At 46.3% G+C, this 25,242-nt stretch overlaps 1 protein-coding gene across 4 annotated transcripts in view; it reads right to left on the reverse strand.

The window, feature by feature from the left end:
- Nucleotides 1-443: 443 nt before the first annotated feature.
- LOC309551495 (sterile alpha motif domain-containing protein 12-like) overlaps nucleotides 444-25,242 on the reverse strand; it is a 29,074-nt gene continuing 4,275 nt past the window's right edge. Inside the window, exons 2-6 of one of the 4 annotated variants that reach the window (XM_082252102.1) lie at nucleotides 8,713-8,811; nucleotides 8,180-8,330; nucleotides 6,089-6,229; nucleotides 2,969-3,261; nucleotides 444-505 (exon numbers count right to left, since the gene is read on the reverse strand). In XM_082252102.1, coding sequence (XP_082108228.1) covers nucleotides 3,257-3,261; nucleotides 6,089-6,229; nucleotides 8,180-8,330; nucleotides 8,713-8,730 — 315 coding nt within the window. In that variant the 5' untranslated portion in view covers nucleotides 8,731-8,811 and the 3' untranslated portion in view covers nucleotides 444-505; nucleotides 2,969-3,256. Of the gene's footprint in view, nucleotides 525-2,027; nucleotides 2,052-2,780; nucleotides 2,816-2,882; nucleotides 3,262-6,088; nucleotides 6,230-8,179; nucleotides 8,331-8,712; nucleotides 8,812-25,242 lie in introns of those variants that run through there. The other 3 variants (XM_082252099.1, XM_082252100.1, XM_082252101.1) reach the window with 3 other exon arrangements.

Genomic DNA, 25,242 nt, shown 5'->3' on the forward strand with positions numbered 1-25,242 from the left:
CCGGAATCTTTGAAGGACTTTATTATACCGGGTGAGTAGAAGATCTCCCCGTGTATTGTATACATGCCAAAAATTAGAAGGAATTATCTGAGGCGGCTGTCAGAGTGGTCCCAGGAAATGACGACTCCCAATTTCTGGAGTGTTCTGTGAAGGGAAGAGATCATCTGACACCAGAGGTGGCACCCTGGTGTAATATATACACTGTATATGGAAGGGGTTTCCACCAGCGTGTAAACGTGGGGCCTCTGACTTATTATTGGATGCCCCCCCCCCAGAGCTCCAGTATGGACCCCAGTATGGCGGATTGACGCCACTTATCTGTACTGAGTATTTATTACATATCTACCTACCACCTATATTCCTATGGGCAGTTATATACTACAGATTGGACTGGTACGTGTCTGGTCTCTCCTGGGGAGATACATAGGGCCCATTGGACTGGTACCACTCTTCTGGGCAATTATATACTGTATGTTGGACTGGCACCAGACTTTTCACCCTACACCTACCTACCACCTACACACCTCTGGGCTGTATACTGTATATTGGACTGGCATGACTCTTCACCCTACATCTATCTATCCCCTATATTCTTCTGGGCAGTTATATACTGCAGATTGGACTGGCACCAAACTGGTCTCTCCCGGGGAGATATACACTGCCCATTGGACTGGCACCAAACTGGTCTCTTCCGGGGAGATGTACACTGCCCATTGGACTGGCACCAAACTGGTCTCTCCCAGGGAGATATACACTGCCCATTGGACTGGCACCAAAGTGGTCTCTCCCGGAGAGATATACACTGCCCATTGGATTGGCACCAAACTGGTCTCTCCCGGGGAGATATACACTGCCCATTGGATTGGCACCAAACTGGTCTCTCCCGGGGAGATATACACTGCCCATTGGATTGGCACCAAACTGGTCTCTCCCGGGAAGATATACACTGCCCATTGGATTGGCACCTAACTGGTCTCTCCTGGGGAGATATAAACTGCCCATTGGGCTGGCACCAAACTGGTCTCTCCTGGGAGATATACACTGCCCATTAGATTGGCACCAAACTGGTCTCTCCCAGGGTGATATACACCGCCCATTGGATTGGCATGAAACTGGTCTCTCCCGGTTAGATATACACTGCCCATTGGATTGGCACCAGACTCTGCACTCCACACCTATATACCACCTACATTCTTCTAGGGAATTATATACTGTATATTGGACTGGCATGACTCTTCACCATACATTTACCTACCCCCTATATTCTTCTGGGCAGTTATAACCAAACTGGTCTCTCCCCGGGAGATATACACTGCCCATTGGATTGTCACCAGACTGGTCTCTCCCGGGGAGATATACACTGCCCATTGGATTGTCACCAAACTGGTCTCTCCCGGGGAGATATACACTGCCCATTGGACTCGCACCAAACTGGTCTCTCCCAGGGAGATATACACTGCCCATTGGATTGGCACCAAACTGGTCTCTCCCTGGGAGATATACACTGCCCATTGGACTGGAACCAAACTCTGCACTTCACACCTACCTATCATCTACATTCCTCTAAGGAATTAAATACTGTATATTGGACTGGCATGACTCTTCACCCTACATCTACCTACCCCCTATATTCTTCTGGGCAGTTCTATACTGCAGATTGAACTGGCACCAGACTGGTCTCTCCCGGAGAGATATACACTGCCCTTTGGATTGGCACCAAACTTAGCACTTCACACCTACCTACCACCTACATTCCTCTAGGGAATATATATACTGTATATTGGACTGGCATGACTCTTCACCCTACATCTACCTACCCCCTATATTCTTCTGGGCAGTTACGTACTGCAGATTGAACTGGCACCAGACTGGTCTCTCCTGGAGAGATATACTCTGCCCACTGGACTGGCACCAGACTTTGCAGTCCCCACCTATCTACCACCTACATTCTTCTAGGGAATTATATACAGTATTTTGGACTGGCATGACTCTTCACTCTACATTTACCTACCCCCTATATTCTTCTGGGCAGTTATATACTGCAGATTGGACTGGCACCAAACTGGTCTCTCCCGGAGAGATATAAACTGCCCATTGGACTGGCACCAAACTCATGCACTCTTTTGGGAAGGTACATAAAGCAGACAGGACTGGCACTAGACTCTGCACTCCACACCCACCTACCTACCACCTACACTTTTCTAGAGAACTATATACTGTATATTGGATTGGTACAAGGCTCTTCAACCTACACCTACCTACCTTCTGTATTATTCTGGGCAGTTATATATTTTAGATTGGACTGGCAACAGACTGGTCTCTTCTGGGGAGTTATACACTGCCCTTCGGACTGGCACCAGACTGGTCTTTTCTGGGGAGTTATACACTGCCCATTGGACTTGCACCAGACTGGTCTCTCGTGGGGAGTTATACACTGCCCATTGGACTTGCACCAGACTGGTCTCTCCTGGGGAGTTTTACACTGCCCATTGGACTGGCACCAGACTGGTCTCTGCTGGGGAGTTATACACTGCCCATTGGACTGGCACCATACTGGTCTCTCCTGGAGAGTTATACACTGCCCATTGGACTGGCACCAGACTGGTCTCTCCTGGGGAGTTATACACTACCCATTGGACTGGCACCAGACTCTGCACTCCTCTAGGTAGTCATATACTAAAATTGGACTGGAACCAGGGCAATTATATACTGGATTGGACTGATACCAGACTCTACACCTTTCCGGGGCAGTTATATACTGCAGATTAGACTGCTTTCAGACTCTTCACCCTACATCTACCTACCACCTACACACCTCTGCATTATACTGTATATTGGACTGGTATATTCTTCTGGGCAGTTATATACCGTATATTGTTCACATTATTGTACATTTGCCTACCACCTACTCACCTCTAGGGAGTTATCTACTGTATATTGAACTGGCATCAAACTCCTCACCCTGCACCTACCTACCACCACTATTCTTCTGGGCAGTTGTATACTGTAGATTGGACTGGCACCAGACTCTGCACCCTTCGGGTAGTTGCAGACAAGACTGGTACCAGGCTCTGCCTTCTACAACTACCCACCACCTACACTCCTCTACGGAGTCAAACACTGTATATTGGAGTGGCACCAGACTCTGATCGGGGGGTTTGTCGTCAGTAGGATCTCCTCATATAACACTTTGTAACATAAACACTTCTATTGTTTCAGCTGATTCAGCGATGTGATTGGTCAGATCCTCCTAGCTTCATTCTGTAATGACAAATAGAGAAATATTCCCATTATTCCCATTATATAGATGTTCACAGAGAGAGGAACTCAGATCCTATAGATAATATACAGTATTTGTTATTACTTGATAAGTGTATATCAGAAATGTAGGTCTGTTCATAAAATTGTATGTTGTATGAGAGTATCTGAAAAGCTGTATGTTTCACCGCCACGCACACGGCATACTTCTATCGCTTCATCACAGCCAATATACATCAATACCATATACCTTCACCCCACATATACATTGTACACTGTTTATATTACTACATATATGGGTCCTCACCCCACCTATACATTGTATACTGTTTATACTACTAAATATATGGGTCCTCACCCCACCTATACATTGTATACTGTTTATACTACTAAATATATGGGTCCTCACCCCACCTATACATTGTATATATTACTAGATATATGACTCCTCAGCTGACATACATACATTATATCATTATATATTGTACATATTATTAGATATATGATGTTTAACCCCACCTATACATTATATACAGTATATATTACAAGATATATGAGGCTTTATCCCACCTATACAATATATACTGTCTATATTACTAGATATATGCTAACCTCTCTCACTCTTGGTCATTTTCATTTGTGGACATGCTTTGTTACACCCATCCTCAGTCACATCCACCCACGGCCATCCTCACCCTTGGCACATCCACTCTTGGTCATCTCAGCCTTGGACACCCTCAGTCACACCCAACCTCGTTCATCTTTAACCTTGGACACTTTCAGTCACACCCTCCCTCACTCATCCTTAGCCTTAGGCACCCTCAGTCAAACATTTTCTCAGTCACACCCACCCTTGTTCATCCTTAACCTTGAACACCATCAGTCACACCCACTTTCGGTCATCCTCAACCTTGGACACCCTCAGTCACACCCTTTGTCATCCTTAAACTTTCGACACCCACAATCACACCCATCATTAGTCATCCTCTACCTTGGACAACCTCAATCAAACACACTCTTACTTGTACTCAACCTTGGACAGCCTCAGTTACACACACCTTTGGCCATCCTCAACCTTGGACACTTTCAGCCTCCTCCACCCTCGGGCATCCTCAACCTTAGACACCTTCAGTCACAACCACTCTTACTCATCCTCAACCTTGAACACCCTCAGTCATCCTCAACCTTGGACACCCTCAGTCACACCCATCTTGAGTCATCCTCTAGCTTGGACACCCTCAATCACACCCACTCTTATTCATCTTCAACCTTGGACGGCCTCAGTCACAAACACCCTTCATCAGCTTTGACCTTGGACATCCTCAATCCCACCCTTGCTCGTTCATCCTCAACCTTGAAAAACTCTCTGGCACATAAATCCTGATTCATCCCCAACCTTGGACACCCTCAATCACACCCACCCTGACTCATCCTCAGCCTTTAGGCACCCTCAGTCACACTTTTCCTCAGTCACACCCACCCATGGTCATCCTTAACCTTGGACACCCTCAGTCACACCCATCTTCGGTCATCCTCTACCTTTGACACCCTCAATCACACCCACTCTTACTTGTCCTCAACCTTGGACAGCCTCAGTCACACACACCCTTGGCCATCCTCAACTTTAGACACTCTCAGTCACATCCACCCTCGGGGAACCTCAACCTTGGACACCCTCAGTCACACCCACTCTTACTAATCCTCAACCTTGGACACTCTCAGTCACACCCACCCTTGATATTCCTCAACCTTCAACACCCTCAGTCTCACACACCCTCGGCTATCCTCAACCTTGGACACTCTCAGTCACACACACCCTTGGCCATCCTCAACTTTAGACACTCTGTCACATCCACCCTCGGTATCCTCAACCTTGGACACCCTCAGTCACACCCACTCTTACTCATCCTCAACCTTGGATACTCTCAGTCACACCCACCCTTGATATTCCTCAACCTTCAACACCCTCAGTCACACACACCCTCGGCTATGCTCAACCTTGGACACTCTCAGTCACATCCACCCTCAGGCATCCTCAACTTTGGACACCCTCAATCACACCCTTCCTCAGTCATCATTTACCTTGGACACCCTCAATCACACCAACTCTTACTCATCTTCCACCTTGGACACCCTCAGTCATGCCTGTCCTCAGTTATCCTCAACCTTGGACACCTTCAGTTACACCCCTTTTTACTCATCCTCAACCTTGGACACCCTGAGTCACACCCACCCTTGGTCATCTTCAACCTTGTACACCCTCAGTCACGCCCGTCCTCGGTTATTCTCAACCTTGAACACCTTTAGTCACACCCATGCTCGGTCATCCTCACACTTGGACACCTTCAATAACACCCACCCTCGGTCATCTTCAACCTTGGACACCCTCAGTCACACCCATCCACGGTAATTTTCAACCATGGAAACCCTCAGTCACATCCCTTTTTACTCATTCTCAACCTTGGACACCCTCAGTCACACCCACCCTCGGTAATCTGCAACCTTGGACAACCTCACTCACAAACCCATCCTCGGTCATCCTCAACCTTGGACACCCTCAGTCATAACCATCCTCAGCCATCCTTAACCTTGTACACCCTCAGTCATACCCATCTTCGATCATCCTGTACCTTGGACACTCTCAGTGACACTAACCCTCGGCCTCGGCCATCCTCAACCTTGGACGCCCTCAGTCACACTCATCCTCGTTCATCCTCAACCTTGGACACCCTCAGTCACATTCACCCTTAGTCAAACCCATCCTCAGCCATCCTTATCCTTGGACGCCCTTTGTCACATTCATCCTCAACCCCCCCCCAGTCATCCTCACCTTCAGTGATAAACAGCAGTTGCTGTAACTCTTGCTGCAACCTCAGCTCCAGGACTTCTACCAATATCATTCTTCGCAGACTCTCCTGGTGAATCCCTATCCGCTGCAGCAGGTCATCAGAGAGTCTCAGCAGAGCGCGACCTGGAGAGAGGAGACAAACGGTCACGCTATGCTATAGTATTGCATCTGTAACCATAACCCAACCTATTAGGGGAATTCCAATCACTTGACCTCTAATGTACCTGACCTAATACACTGGGTCATTAGAGAAATAGCCAATTATGTGGCTCCAGCATAATATATAAAGAATGCTGACATGGTGAAGACATTCAGCTGTGCTTCAAACAAATATGAGAATGTGCAAGATTTAATTATGGCCTAGCTGTTAATGGCAGCCGGAACGGTTTCTGCACCTCAGGGACTTCTGACCTCTCTGGATTTTACAGCATAGAAGGAACAGTGAATGGTGTGATGGCAAGTCTTTTCAAACCTTTTACAGAGGAGCCCTTCAAACAATATTACGGTCTTGGGGAACCACTTCGTTAAGTGTCAGTTACATTGGTGATCAGTGGGAATAATGTCCCTTACATTGGTGGTCAGTGGGAATAATGTCCCTTACATTGGTGATCAGTGGGAATAATGTCCCTTACATTGGTGATCAGTGGGAAGAATGTCCCTTACATTGGTGATCAGTGGGAAGAATGTCCCTTACATTGGTGATCAGTGGGAATAATGTCCCTTACATTTGTGATCAGTGGGAAAAAAGGCCCCCTACATTGGTGATCAGTGGGAAGAATGCCCTTTTCATTGGTCGTCAGTGGGAATAATGCTCCTTCCATTGGTGATAGGTTTGAAGAATGTCCCTTACATTGTGGTCAGTGGGAAAAATGCCTCATACATTGGTTGTCAGTGGAAATAATGCTTCTTACATTGGTGATTAGTGGGAAGAATGTCCCTTACATTGGGGTCAGTGGAAAGAATGTTCATTAACCGCTTGCCGACCGCCGCAAGTAGATATACTGCGGCGGTCAGCCCCGGCCAGGCAAAGTGATGTACAGTATATATACGTCACTAGCCTGTGACCGGTTTGTGAGCCAATATCGGGCGAGCGCGCGCCCGCTGAGGCTCGTTCACGGAGGAGTCCGCGCGTGTGACCGGCGGACCCGATGTCTGCCGGTCACACCACGATCGTCAGTAGAGCGGGAGAAAGGCGGTCGGCTTATGTAAACAAGCCGCCTGTCATTCTCCCCTGTGTAAAAATGGAGATCAGACGGTTCTACTATGTAGAACCGTTGATCTCTGTTTTTACAATAGGAGACCTGTCCCACTACAGTAAAAAAACACGCCCCTAGGACACACTTAACCCCTCCCTCTCCAATACAGTTAGCCCCTTCCCTGCCAGTGTCATTTTTACAGTAACAGTGCATATTTTTAGCACTGATTACTGCAGTAATGTCACTGGTAACCCCAAAATTGTCAAAAATGTCAGTCAAGGGTCCGATCTGTTCGCCGCAATGTCGCAGTCCCGCAAAAAAAATTGCAGATCGCCGCCATTACTCGTTAAAAAAAAAAAACACCAAAAATGACAAAAATCTTTCCCTTTGTTAGTAAACGCGATAACTTTTGCGCAAACCAATCAAAATATGCTTTTTGCGATTTTTTTTACCAAACATATGTAGCATAAAACAAATTGGCCGAAAATGTTAAAAAATTTTGATTTTTACATTTTTTGGGGGGGAAATTTCATATAAAAAATGTGAAAAATATTGTTATTTTTGCAAAATTGACGCTCTTTTTTTGTTTATAGCGCATGATCAAAAAATCACACAGGTGATCAAATACCACCAAAAGAAAGCTCTGTTTGTGGGAAAAAAAAGGACGTGAAATTCATTTAGGTTGGTGATCAGTGGGAAGAATGTTCCTTACATTGGTGGTCAGTGGGAAGAATGTCCCTTACATTGGTGGCCAGTTTGAAGAATGCACCTTACATTGATGGTCTATAGGAAAAATGACCTTCCTGTCCTGCGACCCCTCTTATCTCCCCATGAAGAGGATATGAGCCAGGGTGCAGTAAGCAAAAAGACAGCTTACCAGATATGTGATGAGTGTAAGCTGCCTGGAGGAGCCCAGCACTGTTCTGTAGGGGTCCATACTGGAGCCAGGAGCACACGTCCTGCACTGTCCAATCACTAACTGGCTTCTCCCAGATGATCTCGTCGTCCGACCCTTCTGACTCTGAATCCTAAAGAGGAATGAGACACTTTAAGAATACTATGCTTCCATCACCCTCCTCTACATCTTATGTTAGCAGCACAGACTTTGCCGGGTTTAGGTGAGTTCTGGGGTCTTAGTCGCTTGTTGGCCCAATATGCCATGGGAGCTCCAGCAATGAGGTCTCCCTACCACAGCTCTTGGCCTTTGACTTTGGAGTGTTGCCACCCATCTTTATGCTGCAAGTTCCATCAACTTGCACCTTCATCAGGGGTGAATGATGACGCATGTGAAATGCGTAGAGAATGCACCTAAAACACTGTGCGTCCCTTCACAGGGGTTTTGACGCCATGTTTTAATGGAAAGACAAGCATGACACCATTGCAGTCTGGATGAGGATTAACACATATTACCTTGAAGCACTCCGCCATGAATCCCTGCCGTATATTCCTTCGCCTCCTGGATTACCGGGCCTATCACAAGCTTCATCCAAGCCTCCTCATTCTCCTCTCCTGTGTGGAGCCAATGGAGTGTAAATAGGTCTGCCATATAAACACAGTACATTACATGAGCATACTAAACAAGTCACTAGACGTTGCATTCACTTCATTATATTGAGAGATTCCTGCGCTCTGGTTTCCACGATCTGTTTAACCCCTTTATTCACGTATGGCTACATTGTAGCAATCTGTTTGCTGTCAATTGAATATGTATAATTTCCTTTGGGAACAGCCAGCAAAATAACCCTTGGGAACAGGCAGGGTATACCCCTTTGGGACAGTTGGGGAATAACCCTTGGGAACAGGCAGGGTATACCCCTTTGGGACAGTTGGGGAATAACCCTTGGGAACAGGCAGGGTATACCCCTTTGGGACAGTTGGGGAATAACCCTTGGGAACAGTCAAGGTATAGCAATTGGAGACAGTCAGGGTATAGCCTTTAGGGGACAGTCAAGGAATAACCATTGGGGATCAGCAGAGAATAACCATTGGGGACAGGCAGGGTATAGCCCTTGGGGAGATGAAGGGAATAGCTCTTGGGGACAGTCAGGGTATAGTCCTTGGGGACAGTAAGGGAAAAGTCCTTGGAGACAGTCAAGGTATAACCATTGGGGACAGTCAAGGTATAAGCATTGGGGACAGGCAGGGTATATCTCTTGGGGACAGTCAGGGTAAAAGCTTCGGGGACAGCCAGGGTTTAGCTCTTCGGGACAGTCGGGGTATAGACTTTGGGAACAGAAGGTAAAAATTATTGGAGGCAGTCAAGGTATAGTCATTGGAGACTGAAAGGGTATACCCATTGAGGACAGGCACGGTATATCTCTTGGGGCCAGTCAGGGTATAGGCCTTGGGAACATCCAGAGTATAGTCCTTGGGGACAGTAAGGGAAAAGTCCTTGGGGACAGTCAAAGTATAGCCATTGGACACAGGGTATAACCATTGATGACAGGCAGTGTATATCTCTTGGGGACAGTCAGAGTATAGCCCTTAGGGACAGTCAGGGAACTGCCCTTGGTGACAGACAGGGAATAGCCCTTGGGGACAGGCAGAGTGTGGGCCTCACAGATAGTCTCAGAGTTGATACAGCAGTGTTAGTACAAGAAGAGGTATTTTCTGCTAAACAATAAATAAGGATGACACAGAGGACACAGGCTGGGACACGTACTGCTCCACAACTGCCAGCATTCTTCATACTGTCCACCCTCTGATTATATGTAATACACAGCAGAAAAGTCATCCCAAACACGCAAAACACTGCACCAACATCTGATCTCAAACCACCCAACACTGCACCAACATCTGATCTCCAACCACACAGCACTGCACCAACATCTGCTCTCCAACCACACAACACTGCACCAACATCTGATCTCAAACCACACAACACTGCACCAACATCTGATCTCCAACCACACAACACTGCACCAACATCTGATCTCCAACCACACAACACTGCACCAACATCTGATCTCCAACCACACAACACTACACCAACATCTGCTCTCCAACCACACAACACTGCACCAACATCTGATCTCAAACCACACAACACTGCACCAACATCTGATCTCCAACCACACAACACTGCACCAACATCTGATCTCCAACCACACAACACTGCACCAACATCTGATCTCAAACCACCCAACACTGCACAAACATCTGATCTCCAACCACACAACACTGCACCAACATCTGATCTCCAACCACACAACACTGCACCAACATCTGATCTCCAACCACACAACACTGCACCAACATCTGATCTCCAACCACACATCACTACACCAAGATCTGATCCCCAAGCACACAACGCTGCACCAACATCTGATCTTCAACCACACAACACTACACTAACATCTGATCTCAAACCACACAACACTGCACCAACATCTGATCTCCAACCACACATCACTACATCTACATCTGATCTCCAACCACACAATACTGCACCAACATCTGATCTCCAACCACACAATACTGCACCAACATCTGATCTCCAATCACACAATACTGCACCAACATCTGATCTCCAACCACACAACACTGCACCAACATCTGATCTCCAACCACACATCACTGCACCAACATCTGATCTCAAACCACACAACACTGCACCAAGATCTGATCTCCAACCACACATCACTGCACCAAGATCTGATTCCCAACCACACAACACAGCACCAACATCTGATCTCCAACCACACATCACTGCACCAAGATCTGATTCCCAACCACACAACACAGCACCAACATCTGATCTCCAACCACACATCACTACACCAAGATCTGATCCCCCAACCACACAACGCTGCACCAACATCTGATCTTCAACCACACAACACTACACTAACATCTGATCTCAAACCAAACAACACTGCACCAACATCTGATCTCCAACCACACATCACTACATCAACATCTGATCTCCAACCACACAATACTGCACCAACATCTGATCTCCAACCACACAATACTGCACCAACATCTGATCTCCAACCACACAATACTGCACCAACATCTGATCTCCAACCACACAACACTGCACCAACATCTGATCTCCAACCACACAGCATTGCACCAACATCTGATCTCCAACCACACAACACAGCACCAACATCTGATCTCCAACCACGCAACACTGCACCAACATCTGATCTCCAACCACATAACACTTCACCAACATCTGATCTCCAACCACACACCACTGCACCAACATCTGATCTCCAACCACACAACACTACACCAACATCTGATCTCCAACCACACAACACTGCACCAACATCTGATCTCCAACCACGCAACACTGCACCAACATCTGATCTCCAACAACACAATGTTGCACCAACATCTGATCTCCAACCACACATCACTGCACCAACATCTGATTCCCAACTACACAACACAGCTTCATCGCTCCTTTAGTAAATCAGCCCCAGTGTGTAGACAATGTATTTCAGCATATATGACATCTCCACCCTTCCAACAATAATAATGTGATTGGACTTTGCCCCTTGTTGTCTTATCTCTGACTATTCATATTTCCATCCCACATCCTAGAAGCTCCTCTGATGTCTCTGTACTGTAATGAGCTGACAGTGTTACATTGTCATATATTGTTAGCGTGACATTTACTATGATTCACATTGTATACACCCACTATAATTACTTTCATTACATGATTAACCATAAAGGCTTTCAGAAGACGTCACTTAGGCCTTCAAACTCTGTTCACTGATAAAAACATAACCTAACTAAGATACTTTATAGGATTTGAGATAAATTATGATATTAGGGATGGAGATACTTTATATGATATGATGGATGGAGATACTTTGTATGATATGAGGAATGGAGATACTTCGTATGATATGAGGGATGGAGATACTTTGTATGATATGAGGGATGGAGATACTTTGTATGATATGAGGGATGGAGATACTTTGTATGATATGAGGGATGGAGATACTTTGTATGATATGAGGGATGGAGATACTTTGTATGATATGAGGGATGGAGATACTTTGTTTGATATGAAGGATGGAGATACTTTGTATGATATGAGGGATGGAGATACTTTGTATGATATGAGGGATGGAGATACTTTGTTTGATATGTAGCGGGGTCTTCCATTATACAAGTTCTAAAAGACTGCTGCTTGACATTTGAGAGGAACTCGGCTCCATCTAGTGGCCAAAAGGACACATTGCAGCGGCTATGGAATGTCTTTTGATGTTATTTTCCTTTCAGGAAGTTGAGCAGTCTTCATCGCCCATAGTGCTTTGAGAATACCAGGGTGCACTGCTGCACCGCACAGCCTTCTGGGGGAAGCTTTATAAAGGAAGGGAGGAGCCAGGCTCACTCTCTTGGGAAAGACACAGTGAGACAAGCAGGATGCCAGTGCTGTGGGCTGATGCTGTATGCTAGGCCGAAACTCCTGGGCCTTAAGTGACTAAGTTGCAGTGTTTCATCTCCAGTAGAGGATCCCTCCTGGAGGTCCCATCGATGTTCTACAGAGACCAGACTCATCCACCCCAAATACCTAGCGCGGCTGGTGACAGAGGCCGGAGACTGAGACAGCAGCGGAGGCTTCCTGGGAGACAGTCCTGTTGGTGAGAGGGCACCTGCCCAAAAACTGACTCTATCTATCAAAGAAGTAACTTTAGTCAGGATTAGCCTTAGAGTAGTAGAAGGCAATATACCAGGTGGCCCAGTACATCTCTCACAGAAGTTTTACCGGCAATCCTGCACAGACACCCCGCGGTGATTACTAACTGTTTGCTGCCATTCTCTCTATTGATCACCCATCCTCAATGTGGATTACAAATTGCGAGTGCACCAACGTTGCTAGCGAAGATATAGAGAAGAAACAGCGGACTCAGATAGGTCTGACATTCTGATACTGTGTCTAACTGAATGCTGAGCCTTATCTCCAAAAGTATAATAGTGATTAAGATGGCGGTCCTATAGGCTCTGAGACATTTCCTGAAACAATTAATGTGCCCTTGAGGAGTGATATCACAGTATTTATCTTATCTTTGATTAATTAATTAGTATATCCTTTTACAAAGTCATATTTTACTGTATCGAAACTGTTTATTTGATTCACAGTAAATAACTTTCCTGTTTAAAAGCAAGCTTGTGTGTGGTCACCTTGTATTACCCAGAAGGACTGCAGCTGGAGAGAGGTAACAGGTCATTATTATTTATTGAAGTGTTATATTCCAATCTGTGTAGCCATTTGGTATTCCAGTCCTATTCTGGGTCAGTTGTGCCTAGGGAGGGTTCGAGCCAATTCTGTGGGTTGTTAGGCAGGACGTAGACCCAATAATCTAATCAGCAGCTCCTGCGGGGGTGGTGCTACACGTGGGGGCTCGTCCGGGATGATCTACAGTCCTGCAACACAACCCTCTCAGCCACAGAATCCCCCTCAACGCAGAAATGGATCCTACCGCTGCAGCCGAGTGGTGCAGGGAAGAGAATGTCGTAGTGGAAAATGGCCTGGTGGTTGAAATCAAGGGAGAGGTCTGGACTGAGGAAAAACTCCTCCCAGTTTTAAGGGCACTGTCCACAGACAGGAAATTCTGGGTGACTGACATAAAGACAGACACCACCGTTCCACACACGTATGCATTGTGTGAGTGGAGGAAGGGGGTCCCTGATTACTTTAAGGGAACCAGTGTAAAGACTACTGACCAAACAGAACTTTTCTTAATACATCCAGAAGTCCTTACTGAAGGTCCCTCATCCACCACTCCTGGGGGATCCAGCAAAGAAAAAGGTGTCCAAGAAGGGAGTCCAGAGTCACCACCTTTGTCTACCTTTAGCTCAGAACTGTGTGCTGTTCTCGGGGAAATCGTAGCAAAATGTAGTAAGGACTCCCCAAACTATCTGATGACTGAATATAGGAAGCTCAGGACATTCTCTGGGAAACAGCCTGTGCCTTCGACAGAAGATGGGTTTGAAGAGTGGTTAGATACCGCCACTCAGGCTTTGGAAGAGTGGGAGGTACCAGAACAGCACAAGAAACAGAGAATCACAGAAAGTTTAAAGGGACCTGCACTAGAGGCCGTACGTAATCTCAAGCTAAGCAAAAAGAACTGTACTGCACAGGATTATCTAGACATTCTACAAGATGTATTTGGTCGGACGGAGAACGTGGCTGAACTTCTTTACCAGTTAGACCACTGTTACCAAGAAGAGGAAGAGAAGTTGTCCGAATTTATTAGACGCCTAGATAAGATCATCCACCAGATCTTGATAAAGAAAGGGATAGACCCCCGGAAGGTAGATGAGACTCGTGCACGGCAGGTGCTGAGAGGGGCTCAACCCTTAGATCCCATTGCCATACTGTTGCGAACTCGCCAAGATGGTGGCATTCTGGAATACCCTGACCTGATCCGAATGGTCAGAGAAGAAGAGGTCATGTTAGACAACAAAAGGAAGAGTCGGCAGTTTGACTCAACTGCTCGTGTCAGAGTGATAAGTGCAAAAGAAAGTGACTCGCAAGTTGAACTCCTAAAGACCCAGGTGTCCCAGTTGATAGAAATGGTGTCCATCCTGACTAGTCAGGCATCTACTCTACCTGATGGGAACGTGTCAGAGAAGCCGGATAAACCTTCTAACCTTAGAGTAGACCCGGAACCGAGACCTAGGAGATCGCTAACTTGTTTCAACTGTGGGGGAGTAGGACATGTTAGAGGAGTATGTCCCAGCCCAGGAAATGTCGCCTCAGAACCTCGCAAGCCAGCGGAAAAACTTCAGAGGGCACCCGTGAAGGAGTCGACCGGGTGCCCGCCAGTTTCAAGGGAATCCAAGAGACTCAATGATTCAGGGAATCTGAGTCAGGGAGTCAGATCCAGGTACAACGCCCCTAGTTCTATACTCCAGGCTACTGAGAGAAGGAAAATCAATGCACACCGGGCCCAGAGGGGACTGAAGTCCAGAAGAAAAAAAAAGAAAAGAGCCTGGGTGCAGAGAACTGAATCAGACAACAAGGCCACTTCAAGAGAATTCCCAACTAACTTGGTCGGGCCTTCCCCTGTAGTCTCTGTCCAGGTAGAAGGAATTTACACAAGAGCCCTCCTTGACACTGGGGCCCAAGTGACTCTTCTGTATAGAGACTTCTATGATAAACACCTTACCCATCTACCTCTGCAGAAGTTGGAAGATCTGGAGATATGGGGTATCGGGACTCAAAGTTTTCCCTATGACGGGTATCTGCCAATCAAGTTGACCTTTGACCCATCAGTGGCTGGTGAAGCTGAAACCTTCGACACCCTAGCGGTGGTCTGTCCTCGTCCGCCAGGGGCCAACAAAAGCTCTCTCATCGTAGGGACCAACACTGACCTAGTAAGGCGCCTCCTGACACAACTGGTCCAGGGACAGGATGCTCCAGCGCCAAGGATTCACCCCATGCTACGGCAGGCCTATCAACGATTAGTATTGGAGCAAGAGACTCCTGCAGAAGGAGTTGGAAGACTCTGGAAGTTGGACAGAACGGAAAAGGTCTTGCAGCCAGGAGAGGTGGCTTGTCTGAAAGCTTCCGTTAAACTCACATGGAAACAGCCGGGCCCTTTTATCATCTTTGAATCAGGTCCACAGGAAGAGGAGAGAGGGATAGAAGTAATCCCTGAAGTGATCCCTTTGAAGGTGTTACAGAAAAACCATGGAAGGGTTTTAGTGAGTGTCAGAAACACCTCTACTACACCGGTGAAGGTACCGGCCAGAGTGCTGTTGGGCCAAGTTAACCCGGCTACCCCAGTTGTCCCATCTGATCTTAAAGAGGAGGGAAGGGGTGAAGATGTTATAGAAGAGCTCTGCTCTGGAAACGCTGCCCTCCCACCAGAATGGGTGAAGAGGGCCAAGGCACAACTTGCTGGATGGCGAGGAATATTTTCTAGGGCTGAGTTCGACGTGGGATGCGCCAGGAGTGCCACTCATAAGATCCGCCTGAGTGAGGACAAACCTTTCCGAGAAAGAGTCCGGCGAGTTCCCTTAGGTGACTTAGAAGATCTACGTCAGCAGCTGGCGGAACTCAAGAAGACTGGGGTTATTCGAGAATCCAGGAGCCCATATGCTTCTCCGATAGTGGTAGTCCGGAAGAAAAACGGATCTCTGAGGCTTTGTATCGACTACCGAACACTGAACAGAAGAACCATCCCAGACCAGTATACCACTCCTCGAATCGAAGACGCCCTACAGAGCCTGTCAGGGGCGAAGTGGTTCAGTGTGATGGACTTAAAGAGTGGGTATTATCAGATCCCCATGCACCCTGAAGATCGGGAGAAGACAGCCTTCATCACCCCTGTGGGGTTCTTTGAGTTCAATCGCATGCCTCAGGGATTGTCAGGGGCCCCTGCTACCTTCCAAAGGCTGATGGAAAGGACCGTTGGAGATATGAATTTGATAGAGGTACTGGTATACTTGGATGATGTTATCGTGTTTGGCAGAACTTTGGAAGAACACGAGGAGAGGTTGGAAAAGGTCCTGAAGAGGCTACATGAAGAAGGCCTGAAACTTTCTCCTGAGAAATGCCAATTCTATCAGTCCTCGGTCCATTACCTGGGCCACATCGTGTCTGAAGAAGGGGTGGCCACCGACCCGGACAAGCTGGATGCTGTCGCCTCCTGGCCGAGACCTACAAATGTGACCGAACTTCGGTCGTTCCTGGGTTTTTGCTCCTATTACAGGAGGTTTGTAGAGGGGTTCGCCAAGATTGCCCGACCCCTCAATGAGTTACTAAAGAACGAAGAAGATGACGTTCCTGAACTGGTCAAGCCAATGAAGTCCACCATGGGACCCCGGAAGGCCAAGGAGTCCATCCAGGATCAGTGGACCCCAGAATGTGAAGGGGCTTTCATTCAGTTGAAAAAGAATCTAACCACTGCCCCTGTGTTGGCCTACGCAGACCCCACGAAACCATATGAACTACATGTCGATGCCAGCCGAGATGGGCTGGGTGGGGTACTCTACCAGGAACATGGGGGCCACCTGCGACCCGTAGCCTACGTGAGCAGGAGTCTACTACCTGCTGAAAGGAATTATCCTACCCACAAACTTGAATTCCTGGCCTTAAAGTGGGCAGTGGTCGACAAACTGAAAGATTACCTGTACGGAGCTGAATTCATTGTCAAGACGGATAATAATCCCCTTACCTATCTGTTGACTACAGCTAAGCTGGATGCAACAGGACACAGATGGTTGGCTGCCCTCTCTAGCTTCAACTTCAGCCTGAAGTATCGGCCAGGAATCGGGAACAGGGATGCAGATGCCCTATCCAGAAGGTTGCATGCACCACACGAACCTGATGAAGAATGGACCCATTTGGCTCCAGAAGGGGTGCGTGCCCTATATCAGGGAACTGAACTTCGATCCAGAGGAGGATCAAGAGCCGAAGAGATTGGGGTTTCGGCTGTCGGAGTACCCAAATACTATTGCAGGGTGACCCAGGTTGAAGGGGAAGATTTACCCCGGCTGTCCAAAAGGGACTTGAGGAAGGAGCAGCTGGAAGACCCTCTGGGAAAACTTCTTTTGGAAGCCTTGGAGATCCAGCGCCCTGAGTTGCTTCTCACCGACTCTCCTCAGGGGGCCCGTCTGTTGCATAGAGAGTGGACCCGGTTACAGATCCGAGAAGGGGTGGCCTACCGAAGAGGCCCATCTGAAGATCTGGAGGAGAAGTGGCAACTGTTCTTACCAGCTAAATACAGGGAGAGAGTTCTGGCTGCTCTTCATGATAATCATGGCCATCTGGGACCTGAAAGAACTTTTCAGCTTGTCAGAGACAGGTTCTACTGGCCCTGTATGAGGGCCGAAGTTGAAGGATACTGTCATTCTTGTGTCCGATGTATACAAAGGAAGACTCTGCCACGTCAAGCAGCCCCAATGGGCCATCTGCAAAGCCAGGGACCCATGGAACTGGTGTGCATTGATTTCCTTTGCCTAGAGCCTGATCTGAGTGGCCAAGGGAATGTCCTTGTGGTAACAGACCATTTTACCAGATACGCCCAAGCATTCCCAACAAGGGATCAGAAGGCCTCTACAGTAGCCAAAGTTCTTGTAGAAAAGTTCTTTGTACACTATGGGTTACCACAACGCCTCCATTCAGATCAGGGAAGAGACTTTGAAAGCAGACTGATCAAGAGACTGTTAGATCTGTTAGGCATCCAAAAGACTAGAACTACTCCCTACCATCCACAAGGGGATGCCCAGCCGGAAAGATTTAACAGGACTCTTTTGGACATGTTGGGGACTTTAAGCTCAGAGAAGAAACAGCATTGGGGCAAACATGTAGCTGCCATTGTGCATGCCTACAACAGTACTGTCAGTGATGCTACTGGATATTCCCCTTATCGTCTAATGTTTGGACGAGAGGCTCGATTGCCAGTGGATTTGGCCTTTGGCATCTCGCCCGATCACACCTCTTCAGCATCGCACAAGGGATATGTGGACCGACTGCGGAAGAGTCTGAAATCGGCCTATGATAAAGCTCAGGCCACATCTGATCAACGTGGACTGAGGAATAAAAGGAATTTCGACTTAAAAGTTCGGATCCAAGACTTGCAACCAGGGGACAGGGTATTGTTGAGGAACTTGGGTGTCCCGGGAAAACACAAGTTGGCAGACCGCTGGAAGTCCCAACCTTATGTTATCTGCAAGCAACTACCAAACCTCCCTGTGTATCAAATTCGGCCTGAAGGAAGTGTGGGTCCATTGAAGACTTGGCATAGGAACCATTTACTGCCTCTCTCTGAAGCAGTTCGCATGCCTCCTGTCGTAGATTCGCCAGAGACCCCTTCGACCTCTCGCCTGTCCAGACCAGTCACCAGATCTCAGTCGACACTCCCAGATGTGAGGGAGGGAAATTCTCCATCTGAAGATCTGGAAGATGAAGAGGAGGTACCTGACTGGATGTGGTCGTCTCAGTTACCAGAACCCACACCTGCCTCCCTGTCTTCATCCGAATTGGCTGACAGAGGAACCCTTCGGGCGGAAGCCCCCGAATTCATACCTTTCCACATGCTTCCAGAAGAAGTAGTTGATGATGAAGATCCTGAGGAGGAGGTTGCACCTTCCTCTGAAGAAGAACTGACCGCTCTTGAAGCATCAGATTCCTGTGTGTTGGAACATGAGGAGGAGGACATTGAAGAATCCCCAGAAGTGGCTGGTCCTAGTACCTCTGAGATCGTGCATCCCAAAGAACAGAGGGAAAGAAGAGTCATTCACCCGCCCAAAAGACTGACCTATGACCAATTGGGTGAATGCTCAGAAGAGGCTATCTTTACTTCCAAACGAACTCTTGATCAGCCTAGTTCTTCCACCGCAGATTTGGTGGAGGACAACCCTAGCTCACCCCCAGGCACATCTGTACAAGCCACTCAAGTGTCAGGGGTCTGTGAACAGAATTACCTTCCCTCCCCTGACAATTGGTGGGAGGTTCCTATGTCGAACCTGTGTTGTAATATGCAGTTGTTAAGTTTGAACTCTGCTTATGAAAAGGAAGATGATTCCCTGTTATGCATATGTTAATGTTTTTTTTGTGTACTGCCAACATATGCACTGGAGTACATGCTGTTGTCCTCTTTGGGGACCAAAGTTTCTCAAGTGGGGGGAGTGTGTAGCGGGGTCTTCCATTATACAAGTTCTAAAAGACTGCTGCTTGACATTTGAGAGGAACTCGGCTCCATCTAGTGGCCAAAAGGACACATTGCAGCGGCTATGGAATGTCTTTTGATGTTATTTTCCTTTCAGGAAGTTGAGCAGTCTTCATCGCCCATAGTGCTTTGAGAATACCAGGGTGCACTGCTGCACCGCACAGCCTTCTGGGGGAAGCTTTATAAAGGAAGGGAGGAGCCAGGCTCACTCTCTTGGGAAAGACACAGTGAGACAAGCAGGATGCCAGTGCTGTGGGCTGATGCTGTATGCTAGGCCGAAACTCCTGGGCCTTAAGTGACTAAGTTGCAGTGTTTCATCTCCAGTAGAGGATCCCTCCTGGAGGTCCCATCGATGTTCTACAGAGACCAGACTCATCCACCCCAAATACCTAGCGCGGCTGGTGACAGAGGCCGGAGACTGAGACAGCAGCGGAGGCTTCCTGGGAGACAGTCCTGTTGGTGAGAGGGCACCTGCCCAAAAACTGACTCTATCTATCAAAGAAGTAACTTTAGTCAGGATTAGCCTTAGAGTAGTAGAAGGCAATATACCAGGTGGCCCAGTACATCTCTCACAGAAGTTTTACCGGCAATCCTGCACAGACACCCCGCGGTGATTACTAACTGTTTGCTGCCATTCTCTCTATTGATCACCCATCCTCAATGTGGATTACAAATTGCGAGTGCACCAACGTTGCTAGCGAAGATATAGAGAAGAAACAGCGGACTCAGATAGGTCTGACATTCTGATACTGTGTCTAACTGAATGCTGAGCCTTATCTCCAAAAGTATAATAGTGATTAAGATGGCGGTCCTATAGGCTCTGAGACATTTCCTGAAACAATTAATGTGCCCTTGAGGAGTGATATCACAGTATTTATCTTATCTTTGATTAATTAATTAGTATATCCTTTTACAAAGTCATATTTTACTGTATCGAAACTGTTTATTTGATTCACAGTAAATAACTTTCCTGTTTAAAAGCAAGCTTGTGTGTGGTCACCTTGTATTACCCAGAAGGACTGCAGCTGGAGAGAGGTAACAGGTCATTATTATTTATTGAAGTGTTATATTCCAATCTGTGTAGCCATTTGGTATTCCAGTCCTATTCTGGGTCAGTTGTGCCTAGGGAGGGTTCGAGCCAATTCTGTGGGTTGTTAGGCAGGACGTAGACCCAATAATCTAATCAGCAGCTCCTGCGGGGGTGGTGCTACAGATATGAAGGATGGAGATACTTTGTATGATATGAGGAATGGAGATACTTTGTATGATATGAGGGATGGAGATACTTTGTATGATATGAGGAATGGAGATACTTTGTATGATATGAGGGATGGAGATACTTTGTATGATATGAGGAATGGAGATACTTTGTATGATATGAAGGATGGAGATACTTTGTATGATATGAGGGATGGAGATACTTTGTATGATATGAGGAATGGAGATACTTTGTATGATATGAGGGATGGAGATACTTTGTATGATATGAGGGATGGAGCTACTTTGTATTAGGGCTGCGCATCTTCACTTTGTATGCTATGCGCATCTTCACTTTGTATGATATGAGGGATGGAGATACTTTGTTTGATATGAAGGATGGAGATACTTTGTATGATATGAGGGATGGAGATACTTTGTATGATATGAGGAATGGAGATACTTTGTATTAGGGCTGCGCATCTTCACTTACCTCACGATTCGATGCGATTACGATTATTAGGGTCGCGATTCGATACGATTTGATTCCGCGATGCATCACGATGCATCATGATTACTGCCCAATGCCCATGCCCAGCCCACTGCCCAATGGTTTTCAAAACTTTATCAAAAAAAACAAACAATCAAGCAGTCACAAATAAAATAATCCTTTTTATTTTCATTTGCTTCAAAGGACACTTTCCTGGACCCTGTCATGGCCTGCAAGCCCTGCATACTTTAGTGCACTTGCACTGCAAACATATAGGAAGGTCTGAAAATGCAAACAGCATAGCAGAGACAGACAACAACACTAGTATTTTACTAGAAGTAACAGTAAAATTAGTAAAAAACTGTAGTAGTGCAGTTTACTGCTTCATAAAAGAAAATATTAATATAAGCCAGGCCTACCACCATTTAAAGTACAACTAAAGGCAAAACTTTTTTGATTTTGGATAAAGTTTGGCCTATAGTTGTACTTTAAAGGCAAGCCAAGATAGAAGAAGCCAGCCAGCCAAGCTAATATTCTTGTGAAAATGGTCATCATAAATTCCCACAAAACATTATATATAAATCCTTTTATGTGAATATGCATTGCAATAAATTCCAGGTGTGCCATAACCTGTCCTCTACAAAACAGAGCACTTCCTGACTAGTAGCAAACATCAAGGGTGAACCTGGCAATAGTGCACTGCTGCATAACTTCCATGTTCACCGTGATGTTTATTTCCCTCTGCAACTGCCAGTCAACTCAAGTGAGTTGATGGCTGCTAGAGGGGAGTTACAAATATAAGCTTTAAGCTTATCAATTCACTTATGTCACTTTTATGTCACTTACTTTACAGAAAACGTTACCTGTCCTGCAGACAGTCTCTGTCTCTACCACGATTAAACCCAACTGAAGCCAAGCCAAAGCCACCATTAGAGGAAGGAAAACCCTTGACAGAGTAAATCACCAACTGAAGCTGAAACCTTGAGTAAATCTTCATGGGATCACAAAAAAACACACAACAGTCTGCATCAGAATCATGAGAACTGAAGAAAGGTTTGGCATTGGCACACTGGTACAACGCGAGGCATATAGGTTAGGTCAGGTTTGTGTGTATTTGTGATCCAGTAAAGATTTAATCAAGGTTTTACGCTTCAATGTATGATTGATTTAATCTTTCAAGGATGTCCTTTCCTGTACCATGGCTGCCGGCTTGCCTTCAGTTGTCTAGATACACTTTTACCTTTAGTATTTGTTTGGTTGAGGGAACCCCCTACACTTGCTATTGTTACAGAGTACAACAGACACCAGCAGACAGACATGCATTGCAATAAATTCCAGGTGTGTGCCATAACCTGTCCTCTACAAAACAGAGCACTTCCTGACTAGTAGCAAACATCAAGGGTGAACCTGGCAATAGTGCACTGCTGCATAACTTCCATGTTCACTGTGATGTTTGTTTCCCCCTCCAACTGCCAGTCAACTCAAGTGAAGTTAGTTGATGGCTGCTAGAGGGGAGTTATACAAATATAAGCTTAAGCTTAAATATTAATTCACTTATGTGAATGGACCAATTTTGAAAAAAAGCCATTCTCCATCTCTCCAGTGCCAGAAAAGCTGTAAAAAATATAAAATGTTCCAGGTTCACTGCGATTGTGTTTGCCCCTGCCATTGCCAGTCAACTAAACACAGTGTGTGTGTGTCGTGACTCGTGACAACTCAAAAGCTTATACGCAGCCTCAGCATCAACTCAACACACACACACACTGTGTGTGTGTGTGTTGAGTTAATGCTAGAGCTGCGTTATAAGCTCTTGAGTTGTCACGACAGTCAGTCAGTCAGTCATGTTACAGAAAGAAAACTTTACCTGCACTGCACTGAGCAGCACTCTACCATGTCTATTACATCTGTAACTGAAGCCAAGCTAGCCAACAAGCCACCATTAGAGGAAGGAAAATCCTTGAGAGAATAAATTGTAAACTGAAGCTTAACCTTGAGGAAATCCTATGGGGGTCACATTCACAAACTCATAAATATAGTATATTACACAAGAATCCACAATTGGTGTATTTATTTGTGATCCAATAAGATAAGATTTACTCGAGGTTAAGCTTCAAATGTGCAAGTTATTTCTCTCAATGATTTTCCTTCCTATAATGCTGCACCGTGGCTGGCTTGGTGTCAGTCAGTTGTCTAGAAGAAAATACACTTTAATATTATTTATTTGGTTGAGGGTTAAATGAACCCCTGCCTACTTGTCTAATGCCTAGACACTTTTAGTGTGAAGCAACGGAACGGATTATGGATTGGAAATGGACACATTGGACAGGACAATCTTCAAAACAAACCATCAGTGCTTTAAAGCTATAAAACAAGACTGGTGGTGTGACTGACTGGTGACTGGCGGCAGACTGAATTAGTAATTACTAATTCATTAAAAACATGAATTAGTAATTATTTCAGTGCTTAGCATTTGGGAACATGTAGGTTTTTCTGTAAGAACACTAGATGATCCATATGCTCAGGTTTCAGACTGCTTCTTTTCGCTGTTATAACATCTCCTGCAGTATTCGGTCTGACCAGACTTATGAGGTTGAGCATCCCATCCCCCACACACACCTGTACTCTATTGGTTTCCTCTATCAAGTAGATATAGGAGGAGTCCCCTGCAGTGCATTAGCACACCTTCCCAGCAAGGAGTGTTGTCTCCAAGGGTAAGAGAGGCTGGATTCACCCCTTTTTTATGGATAGTGTAGGACCCACTGATAATGGGGTACTTTGACGCAGTGGTGGGCTTGAGCACGATATGGCCATATGGTGGGACTAAACCCCCATTTTTATTTATGGATTGTCTCCATATTTAATAGTCATTTCTTTTGCATGGTTGCGCTATTCTTTTTTAATAGTAGAGAAAACCCGCTCTGCAGATACACTTGTACCTGGGATACACAAGTATTGCTTTGACAGCTGAGAGAGGAGGGGGAATATGACCTCATGCTCACGCCACAATTTCAAAGGGTCCTCAGTGAGAGGCAGAGGTGGGGCTTTACAATATTTTTCCATTTTGTCTTCTGCCTTGGCATAGGGGGTCATAGGTTCTATTGCACCATCAGTGAAAGACTGCCCCAGCAAAGTCATGAGCAGCGATGTTGTGGCCTTTTTTTTGGGAGGAGAATGGCTGTCCTCAATGGGTGTTTCTTCTTCCACAGTTGCTTTTTCCCTAGGCACTTCATCCACATTTGTCCTTCTATTAGATGTAATCTGTGTGTTTGAACAAAAGATAATAGTATAAGAAGAGCTGAACTGACTAAGAGTGTGATTCATTGATGAGGTGTGGGAAACTGCACGGTAATCCATACCATACAGTTCCACTTCCCACACCGCATCAGTGAATCAGGGCATGTTATTACACAACACAATGTAGCTGAGCTTCTAGCTGTCTGGGAGGAAGCATGATGAAATTCTAATTACCCCCAAAGATGCAGCCTCCTCAGTCACTCCTCTGTATATCTCCGATCTCTCCTCCTCTGTGAGAATAAAAGGCAGTCCTTTAAAGCGAGGATCCAGTGCAGAGGCTGTATGAAGGATCTTCTTCTCTGCCTCACT

Source organism: Pelophylax lessonae (assembly GCF_965119305.1).
Source record: "Pelophylax lessonae genome assembly, chromosome: 3".
NCBI classification, from domain to species: Eukaryota; Metazoa; Chordata; class Amphibia; order Anura; family Ranidae; genus Pelophylax; species Pelophylax lessonae.